The 11,210-nt window shown below is 41.8% G+C and overlaps 1 protein-coding gene across 1 annotated transcript in view; it reads left to right on the top strand.

The window, feature by feature from the left end:
- HPS3 (HPS3 biogenesis of lysosomal organelles complex 2 subunit 1) overlaps positions 1-11,210 on the top strand; it is a 35,331-nt gene that overhangs the window by 6,117 nt on the left and 18,004 nt on the right. Inside the window, exons 5-7 of the mRNA XM_007471306.1 lie at positions 2,770-2,962; positions 7,607-7,688; positions 10,269-10,423. Coding sequence (XP_007471368.1) covers positions 2,770-2,962; positions 7,607-7,688; positions 10,269-10,423 — 430 coding nt within the window. The remainder of the gene's footprint in view (positions 1-2,769; positions 2,963-7,606; positions 7,689-10,268; positions 10,424-11,210) is intronic.

The raw sequence follows: 11,210 nt of genomic DNA, 5'->3' as shown, positions 1-11,210 counted from the left end.
TTGCCGAGGGAAAGATATGAATATTTTTCTGATTAAATGGGTTTATAACCTTCATTATTTTTTTCTTTCTTTTAGTAAACATTTACTGAGTACCTACTATGTCAGGTATTGTGCTGAATACTAGGGAACCAATAATGAGCAAAAGTAGGCAAAGTACAAAGTACCAATAATGAGCAAAAGTAGGGAGCCTGTTGTCTCACGGCGGGGAGGCAGATGTGAATGGAATGATCACAAGAAAGAGTACACAATTACACTCTGACCTGAGCGCTCTGTGAGAGAGGAACCCTGTCTCGAGAGTGTATAACAAAAGATCCTGACCTCCTCCTGGGGTCAGGGAAGGCTTCCTGAGAAAGAGGATCTGCAGAATGAATAGGGGCCGATTTGGGGATAGGGTTGGTACAGAGGAAGCAGTGAAGGCCTTGTGGCCAAAGGAGAATCTTTGCTTGCGGAACTGAGAGAAGCAAGGGAGAGAGAGGTGTAACATGAGGCAGGAGACCAGAGGGCTCACAGCCACCTTAGAGGGTTAGCTCTTTATCCAGGGTTTTCCCCCAGCACCTGGAACAAAAGCCCAAATCCTTTTCGTGGCCTCCATGACCCTGACTCGGAGCTCTTCCTGTCCCACTCACCCTCTTAAAATTCCCCATCCATGTGACTTTTCTCTCTTCCTCAGATACACTGGGCACACTCTTATCTAAGACCTGTTATTTACTCTTCCAGTGCTCAGAAGGAACCTCCCTCAGAGCTTGCGTTACTTGTTGTCTTCCAGTTCTTCAATTCACAGCTCAAGTATCACCTCACCACAGAGAACTTCTCTGACTTCTCTATTTAAACTGTTCCCTCTCCACATACTGCAGAGTTTGTTTATTCTCCACCCCACTCTCCCTTACTAGAATGAATGCAGTTACTTTGTCCTGTGCACTGTGGTATACCCAGAACCTGGAACAATGGCACGAGTAGGTGTCTGAAGTGTCTGATGGATGTTTACTTAGTGGACAAATGAGGGGATGGGTAGTACATGTATGAGCTGGGCCCTGATGGATGAGTAAAATTTTTAGAAGTTGGACATTTTGGTAAGGTATTACATAAAGGGAACCAACTCAGGCAAGGTGTAAAACCATCATGTGTGTTTGGAGATTAGCAAGCAGCTCTGTCTAACTAGAGCGCAGATGTGTGTAGGAAAGAAGAGGAAGTAGAAACTGGATCAGTTGCTTTGGGCCAGTTGTGGAAGTGCCATAATTGAACTTTCTTCTATTATTGATGGGTGTCCTTGAAGGGTATCAATCAGAGCTATATGTTTTTTTTTTAAACATTTTGATTATGAAAAATTTCAAGCACACAGATGTAGAGAAAATAGTACAGTGACCCCTATGTACCCATCACACAACTTTCACAGTGTTGCCTCATAACCACCCCCCACCCCATGCCAGATTATTTTTATGCAAATCCAAGAGTTTATACCTTTTCATCTCTAAATATTTCAGCATGTGTTTCTAAAAGAAAAGGATTCTTTTATTTAAACAAGCCCCAAATGTAATTTCACATTTTTAAAAAATGGCTTGATATCATCAAATACCCGTCAGTTGTTCAAATTTCCCTGATTGTCTAAAACAATTTTTTCTGCAATTTACTTGTTTGAATCAGATTTCAAGTAAGGTTCATACGTTGCAATTGGTTCTGATGTCTTCTACGTCTCTTTTAATATGTAGGCTCTGCCTTCCCCTCTCTTTCTTTTTTCTTTGCAATTTAGTTAGCAAGAAACTGCACTATTACTGCAGAATTTCCCACAATCTGGATTTTGCTGATTGACTCCCCACGGTGTCATTTAACATGTTCCTGTATCCCTGTATTTCCCTCTGATCTAAAACTGCATTGTTCAGTACGGTAGCCATTAGTCACATGTTGCAGTTGAGCACTTTGAAATGTGACTAGTCTAAATTAAGATATGCTGTAAATGTAAAATTAACACTAGGTCTTAAAGACTTAGTACAACAAAAAATATAAAATATCTCAATTTTTTATTGATTGCTTATTGGAATGATAATATTTTGGATGTGTTGGATTAATGCAATATATTTTTAAAATTTGGCCTGCTTTTTATTTTTTAAAAAGTGATTACTAGAAAACTTCAAATTACATATGTAACTTACATTATAGTTCTACTGATGGTGCTGTTCTCTACAGGCTTGATCAGATGATGGTGATGATCATGATTTTTTTTTTTTTTGGTAACACAAGTAGTGTTGAGTTCTCTTGGAAGGTACATAGTATTAGGTTGGCTCTTTTTGTTAACAACCATTGGTTAATCAATGGTTGCCAATCATTGATGGTGATCACCTAGATCTGTTAATTTATTAGGGGTTTCAAATGGTGATATTATATCACTCCTTTTTCTTTCTTTTTTTTTTTTTGGCGGTACGCAGGCCTCTCACTGTTGTGGCCTCTCCCGTTGCGGAGCACAGGTTCCGGATGCGCAGGCTCAGCGGCCATGGCTCACGGGCCCAGCCGCTCCGCGGCATGTGGGATCTTCCCGGACTGGGGCACGAACCCATGTCCCCTGCATCAGCAGGCGGACTCTCAACCACTGCGCCACCAGGGAAGCCCTCCTTTTTCTTTTTTTTACTGGCATTCTTATATAAAGAGCAAATTCCCCTAAGCAACTCTTTGGTTCTCCATTTATAGACTTTTTTGCATAGAAAAGTCAAAATATTGGTTCCCTTTATTTACTGGTTTCATGGTTGGTTTGTTTTTTTGTTTGTTTTTTTCATGCAGGGTCTCTTACTTCTGAGAGAAAAAATTCATCTCAGGAGAAAGAGTTGCTGAGCCTCTTTTGTTTTTTCTCATTACCTCATGTGGGCTATCTGTACATGGTTGTCAAATCTGTTGAATTAATGTCAGTCTACCAGTATCCTGAGAAGTCTCAGCAGGCGGTGCTCACACCACAATTTTTGCATGTCATCACAAGGTATGTTCCAGTCACTTGCTGGCTTTTGAGTCACTTATTTCTCTGTAAATTCTTGAGGTGCTTTCTAAATCCTTAAATGAGAATTATGTGCACCGTTGTATAGCACTGTAAATCAATGATAATACATCTGTGGGTTTTTTGTTCTTTTCTTAATGGCCCATACCTGCCTTTTCAATGTCAGAGATGTAGATTCCGGTTTTGCCTTTGTTTTATTTTCTTAGACTGGATGGGGATCTTTCTAAGGAAGTATAAAGTTCTTCATGAGGGAAGATTTTCATAGGGAATTCTAATGAAAAGTCAGTGGGGCCAGTCAGGGCATCTCTTTAGACTTTGTTTTAGATTTCCTAATTTTTTTTCACTGCTGTCCTATCTTTTCCGTATGAGTTGAGTTAATTGATAATGGTGTAGGACTGTCAAGAGGCCAGAAAGACTACCTGATTCTATCCTCTGAGTGGTGTAGATGGGGAAAGGATCCAGAGGTTGGGGGTGGTCACGGTCATGTGGCTAACTGGTGGTGGATGTCTTCTGAGTTGCCTTACCCTAGTAATCTGGCATGTAAACTGGGTTCCTGAGCAGGGCTTTAGTGTCATTTCCTTTTATCTCAACAGTAAGTGATGCTTTATTTCCTGTTTTTTCAGTTTAGATTATAGTCAAGGCACTGCATTAAGCCCTCTGGCCAACCACCTGTGAATAAGGCACACCATCTGCTTTCTGAAGCAACAACATAAGAGAGGGCCAGAGACCAGGGACGCAAACACTAGGAGATTAGTGAAAAATGTCTTAGGACTTCGTGAAAGGGGTGTAGGCTGTGGGAGGAGGGAAATTACTTCTGGCTGAGTCACGCAGGTAAGGCTTTTGCATTTGAAGTGAAGCTGGAAGCTAGTTAGAATTTGACAGATAGAGATTGGAAGAGAAAGACATTCTAGATAGAGGGAAAGCTATAAACAAAGCTATGTCCAGGTTTGCAGGAGTGTCCAATAATTAATTGCATAGGACAGTGATTTTTTTTGTTTGTTTTCAACTGAGTGGTAATGTCAGAATCTCCAGCAGGTGCTGGAGTGTATTTCACACAGCACAGGACCCACCTGGAGATTCTGACACCCACTCCTAGCAGGGGTACTCCCCTGCCTTCTCACTCCCTGGTGGTGTAGGGAGAAATGCTGTTGTGTGTTCCTTAAACGAACAGTGTGGAGGTAGCTAGTCTTTTTAATTTCCAAAGTGTTGTGTAGTTATGTCCTTTAAATGTAAAGGAGCTGAAACATAGAGAAATGGGGAAAACAGGGCTTGAGAGAGAGCTCAGGGCTTTGGAAATTAAGGAATATTTTGAGATTTTGACCAAAAAAAGGGATGTGAATAGAGCATTGCTTTAGGAAAATGAGTGATGGCCACTGTGGAGGATGGTTTGAACATAGATAATGAGCTATTGGGATGGTTCAGTAAGGATAATGAGGGGTTACATTTGGGCAGGGCAGTAGCAGTGAGAAGAGAAGGAAGCATGGATGGGAGAGAATTACAAGACTTGATGTCTAGTGGGATACTGGGAATGGAGAAGACATGAGAAAACCCACCAGTTTTGAGCCTGCTTTTATGAAAGAATGGAGGCTGCTATGGCATAGGGTGAAAGAAAAGTTTGGTTTAGACATTGGAGTTTGAGGTGCTTAGGGAATACCAAGAGGAAATGTTGATAGGTTTTTGGACACATAGGACTGAAGATTAGGGAAAAGAGGAAAGGTTAGATATTTTTATTACCAACAAAAAAGAGCTCATTATCAAAGTAGTGATCATGACCCCAAGAATGTGTAGACAGAGAAAAGTAGTTGGAGAACTAAACTGGTGAAAGTCATGTTTAGAAAGCGAGGGGAAAAATAGAAGGGTCTGTAAAGATGCCGAAGAATCCAGAAAACTATAGCTTCTCAGAAACCAAGGAAAAATTAGAGGGAGAAAGAAGGAAGAAAATATTTATTTCTGCCCCAAAATATTTATACAACAGACTATCTTTTATCCATCTGATTTCATAAATGTACAGGACACTGAGAATTTAGTGAGTGGACCCTCTAAATGCCCCTCCACCCAAAGTATAAGTCATGAACTAGTTTGGAATGTAGAGTCCCGAAAACATAGTATAGTGAAGGCTTGAAGAGACTTAAAATCTGTGGGTTTTGCCTGCTTCCAGGTGGGAATTTATTGAAGCTTTTCTTAATATTAGCACCAAAAGATACTCTGACATCATTAACCTGACTATGGAAGCATTAGACATTAGAATAGCAGTTGTTATATATAAATTCAGATTCTTAATAAAGATTTCCCACCCCTATATTTAAAATCCTATATTGTTGAACTAATTTTTACATATTTTTTATTTTACCCAATAGATATGTATTTTAGAAATACCTTGATCCATAAGTTTGTCTTGAAAAGTTTCTTGAATAGTGATGTGTTTATATACCCTCAAAAAAAAGCAATAGAATATTTTTTAAAAGACTCTAAGAACAATATAAATGTCATCCTTGTAAACATACATGAATCGGAAGGCCTCCCATAATCTGCCTTCTCAGCGTCAACCTTGTCAACACTTGGTCTATATTCATCCAACTTTTTTATTTTTAAAAGAATACATAAACAGCTATGGTTTGTTTTTTTTTTTTTTGCTGTATGCGGGCCTCTCACTGCTGTGGCCTCTCCCGTTGCGGAGCACAGACTCCGGACGCGCAGGCTCGGCGGCCATGGCTCACGGGCCCAGCCGCTCCGCGGCATGTGGGATCTTCCCAGACCAGGGCACGAACCCGTGTCCCCTGCATCGGCAGGCGGACTCTCAACCACTGCGCCACCAGGGAAGCCCTATGGTTTGTTTTTTACAGAAGTGGATCGTATGATGTCCACTTCTGAGCAACTTGCTGCTCCACTTAGCAGCGTATCCTGGACGTCTTTCCAGGCCAGCACCCTTCAGTTCACTTTGTTCTTCTCTTATACTGCTGCTTAGTATTCCAGCGATAGCTAATAGCTGGATTAATGTTGCTGGAGGTGAGTCGGAGGATGCAGCCTTTTTCTCTCTAGAACCTAAAGGTCATCTTTGTGGTCATAGCTACTCTGACCTGTCATTCTGGCCCCACTGCAGGTACTTGTTTTGGTTCCCAGTATCTCAAAGTCCCTTCTGTTTAGTTTCCTTCGTGAGGGCACCCTCTACCCCAGATTTCTAAGCGGTGGTGCTACCGTCCCAGCTATTGTCGTGACTCCAGAGGTCACACCCTAGAGCTCTCTGGACATGGACACAGTTGACAGTGGGCTGAGACCACAGTGGAAGCCCCAGCAAACAGATGGGGAGTCCTGACTGATGCCTCTACATCGTGCCAAGTCTTGCAGCTGTGAAAATGTCAGAATGATTCTCTTGTTAAAGAAGTATTTCTTCTGTTTTAAGGTTATTGTTAGATTTGCTTTAGTCCTTCATTTTTTAAATTTCAATAGAGTTCATTTTTACTTCTCTCACTTTCTGATTTTTTTAAAAAATTTATTTATTTATTTATTTTGGCTACGCTGGGTCTTTGTTGCTGTGCATGGCCTTTCTCTAGTTGTGGCGAGCAGGGGCTACTCTTCGTTGCAGTGCACGGGCTTCTGATTGCCGTGGCTTCTCTTGTTGCGGAGCACAGGCTCTAGGCGCACAGGCTTCAGTAGTTGTGACTCGTAGGCTCAGTAGTTGTGGTGCACGGGCTTAGTTGCCTGTGGGATCTTCCTGGACCAGGGCTCGAACCCGTGTCCCCTGCATTGGCAGGCGGATTCTTAACCACTGCGCCACCCGGGAAGCCCTCTGATTTGTTTTTAAAAATCATTCCTGGGAACCCATGACAAGATGGGTTTCGTAGCAATTTCTAAGTTAACCATTGATGGTTTTCAATGTCAGTGTTGGAGGGTTGACTTGTAAGTCTCCAAGCACTTACTGTGGGGTCTCCAGGTTGCTTTGCTGTGCAGACATAGCCTGGGGTTGTGGAAAGAGCTAGAGGAGTGTGAAGAGTGAGGAGACCTGGGGTCTAATTTAACTCCATTCTCCAGAGAGGACTTGGACCAATCATGTACCTTGCAGGCCCTAATCTTTAAAAACAAGCTGCTGGACTAGGTTAATTCTGGAGGTTCCTTCAGACAGTCTCTGATTTTCTCTACCATTGGATTGGGTTTGCATAATCTAAGTGTGTTGCCCAGCATAATCCAGGCTCCATTTCATCCCAAGATAATAATCAGTAAACTTGGGTTCTAACCTTGGCTTTAATCGTCACCTCTCTGTACTTCGGGCAGATCCCAGGGGCATCATTTTGTCTATAAGATGAGGGTATTGACCCAGATCCATGGTTCTTAACTAGGAGTGTACGTCACACGAGGAGCTTTGTAGAAATATACGTGTCTAGATTCAGCCCCTAGAGATTATGATTTGGGTAGGAGTGAGGTGGGGACCAGTCAGGTATTTAAAAAAAACACTCCGTAGGGTTTCTGAGATACTCTCCTTGTTAAAAAGTAGCCTAACTTGTCAGCATTGACAAATACTTGGATCTTCCCCGACCCCTGCCATTGCTCTGTGCTCCTGTGAAATCCTCCCAACAGTGGGCACATTGGTTCCTGGCCTCCAGTTTGTTCAGTGGCATCTCTCCTCTTCCTCAGTAACAACCTGCAGTGTTACACAGTGCGGTGCAGTGCGGCGGCCGCTCGGGAGGAGGACCCGTATGTGGACACCACCCTGAAGGTTAGAGCTGGCTTATGATGGCGCAAACTAAAGATCACAGTATGAGTGCCTGCAAATTTGCTCTTCATGTCTAAACTTGGCAAACATTAAAGTCTTGTTCTTTCAATTAGAATGTTGGAATGTAAAATGATAAGCATTTTGTGATTCGTGGTTTAGATGGTAATTTTTAAGATTACTTTCAAAGCATTTTACTCAGAATTTAGATATAATGCATAGTTTTAAAAATTTGGTAAAGAATATATATATATATATATATAGTGTAACTTCAGAGAGAGCACTTCACAGCTATGGTCTACTACAATTTTCATTTAATAGAAGTATTGGTGGCAATTGTATAGAGCTATTAACAAAACAGTACAGAAATCAGTATATTCAAGAGCACAAAAGTGAATACAGCGCATTCAGATGATTTATTTAGACTGTTATCAGATGTGCCTTTAATTCTTTAATCGTTTTACAAAGCCTCCAACAACTTTTCTGTAGTTCTGTAGTTTTGATCTAGTGTAAATGGATATTCTAGATCAATAACCTCGTTTTTAATGAGTAGTAATACGCTTAGTCTCTGAAAAGCTCTTGACCGCCAAATAAACAGAGGCAGTTTTATGATGAAATTCTGTTTTCTGACCTTGAATTTCTGTTCTCAGAAGTACACTGATCATTTGCATCATATTCCTCATGTGCAGTTTTACCTCCGGAGCATAAGCTATTTGAATGGGTGTTTGTTGTGCATATCCGTGCTGTAGGGACCCCCCCAAGTTATGATGGCCTCTATTTCACATGTTAATGTCCATCTGGCACCTGGAACACCTTTTTCTGGAAAAATGAATGTTCAGTGATGATGGTGTGTAGTACTTAATGGGTCCGAGGCACTCTTCCATTATCACTGTCACCCAAATTGTGATACGCACTGGTGTTTTCTGGAAATTGTGTCTGAGTTCTTTTTTGCTATGGTCTGCCTATCACTTTCTGCTGCTCACCAGGCTTACTGCCTACCCTCAGCCTCTTGGGAAATAAGAATCATAGCTTTCCCATGCCTTTCTGTCTGTGTTTAAGATATACACATAGCCTTTTTAGGAGATTTTTTTTTTTTTTTTTTTTTTTTTTTGCCGTACGCGGGCCTCTCACTGTTGTGGCCTCTCCCGTTGCCGAGCACAGGCTCCGGATTCACAGGCTCAGCGGCCATGGCTCACGGGCCCAGCCGCTCTGCGGCATGTGGGATCCTCCTGGACCGGGGCACGAACCCATATCCCCTGCATCGGCAGGTGGACTCTCAACCACTGCGCCACCAGGGAAGCCCCTTGTTTTTTGTTTTAAGCCTCAGAGAGACATAGGCTTGTGTAGGTAGTGATGGTGGAGTGAGGGGTACATAATAGATTGAGGTAGGATCAATCTACATTTGGAAATAAATCTCAGTTCTAGGCCTTCTCAGAGTCTCATAATACCAGAGGGAAGGAACACAGAAGAAAGGAAGGTAGAAAAGAGGAGAGATGGGCAGCTGGTGGGGAACGCTGCCCCTGAGGCCAGTCCTCCTGAAGGTGGCAGAGGGAAGGACGGTGATCACACCTCCCGGCTCCCCCTTCCCTGCGATTGCACCATTCTGAAATCCTAGATGCCCCTGAATGAGCAAACCATCATTTTGCTCCCTTGCTGACTCAGCCTTTGGGAGCTGCGGTGTCTGAGAAAGGTTTCACAACCTCAGAGTCGGGACCAAAGTACACGCGATCTTCATTTCCCTTTCCTCTGAGATTCTGGCTCAGCATCGCCAAGGCCAACTTAGCTATTCTTAGGAATGTAAAAAATAGATGGAGGTTTTCCCCCATGTGCTTTGTACAAAAGGGACAATGAAGATGACCTCAGAATCAAAACAGCATTAATGGGGGAGAGGGGGAGGCCTGGCAGCATCATTTTGTGAGTCGCAGAAAGAGCTCTTCCATTATCTTCCGTATCCATTCTACTTGAGTGAATGGTCCCTTATAAGGACAGGAGGCTGGCTCCTGGTCCAGGATTTCCTCCAGCTTGCCTGACACACCCCAGCCTGTTGGCTGTTCCAGGCAGTGTTCACATCTACAGAGCTAACAGAAGCCATCGGAACATGAGAGTGTTTCTTTCATACACACGCAACCACTAAGAAACCATTTTATGTACTCTGCCTGAAGTACAATGTCCTTTTATAGTGTCTCATTTTGTCTAAAGAGGCCACTTGAACGTACCCTGAGCCAGCCCACTGTTAGTGGGGAATTTCCTGGGTGGCAGGTAATCAGCCCAGGGCTGGGCTCCTGGAGGGTCTCTGTAAGGCAGAGAGTTCCCGCAGCTTTGAGGGGCCTCAGGTGTACCCACTCTCTGCATTCCTTAAATCAAAGTCAACAGATACTAAGTAGCTCTTTGGCAGACACATGGATGAGATAGTTGGTTAAATAGTTTAGATAGGATAATCTCTTACTCTGATAAGAATAGGAATTTGAATTATTTGGGGGGAGAGTGAGGGGGAAGGAGACATTGTATCAAATAGATTGATTTTTGAAGATTAAAATTCATGCACTTTATTCCTTAGCTAAATTTCCGATTTTTTTTCCTTATTAGGCTTGCCCACCTGTCAGTATGGATGTCTGTGCTTTAAGAATACAGCTTTTCATAGGCTTGAAAGCCATCTGTCACTTTAAAAACCACATTATACTTCTGACCAAGGCAGACCCTGAAACAATTCCAGAGAGAAGAGAGTCACCCAAGAGGCTTCTGTAAGCATCCCCTCACCCCCAGACATTCCTGCAAAAGTTTCTGGAATGAATTGTTACTGCTATATTTTGCATACATCTTTGTTGATATTTTTTTAAATGAAAACTTTGAATGATCAGATAGCTTTTCCAGGTGTTCTTTTTCCAGAGTAAGAAAAGAAGTTTCTGATGATCTCTATAATATCCTGTATAATTGACCTTGAACTTTTAGAAGAAGATGAAGTATAAAATTAGTTCAGTAAATATCTGTGGTGTTTTAGATAAGAAGTTAAAGGGCATGCCTTTTTGTGTAATTAACAAGTAAGACAGAGCCTCTTATGCTGATCCAAATGACAAGGCTCTTTATTATTTTTCTTCTTTGGCCTTCAAGTGGCTACATTTTTATCCAAAGATTATTTTCTGGTATTTCAATGACAAAGAAATTAACAATGCATTTCTTACCTTAAAGCACATTCACGATGTATAGATTATGTGTTAATCTACCTTAGAGTAAAAGTGCATTATTCTAATCTCAGGTTGACACTTCAGCTTTCTGCTTTCACATTGTTTGGAATAGAATGCTTAATTCCAGAGTAGTTAATGCTTCTATTCGATGTTTTCTATACTGTGAACTTAGTGGTAGGGAATGCAATCTAATTTGAACATTCCTCTATGGAAAATAAAGTAGGAAAGAAATCTTTTTGCAGGGGAGGAACACAAATTGTATTTCAAGTCTAACATTGTTTTCCATTTTTAACATAAGTTTAAGCTTTTCTGAATTATTTGTGCCTGTGCTTTGTTCCACCAGCAG

Source organism: Lipotes vexillifer, unplaced genomic scaffold (assembly GCF_000442215.2).
Source record: "Lipotes vexillifer unplaced genomic scaffold, Lipotes_vexillifer_v1.1 scaffold618, whole genome shotgun sequence".
NCBI classification, from domain to species: domain Eukaryota; kingdom Metazoa; phylum Chordata; class Mammalia; order Artiodactyla; family Lipotidae; genus Lipotes; species Lipotes vexillifer.
The sequence above is the reverse complement of the archived record's forward strand: the minus strand, read 5'-3'. Positions and strand labels throughout refer to the sequence as shown.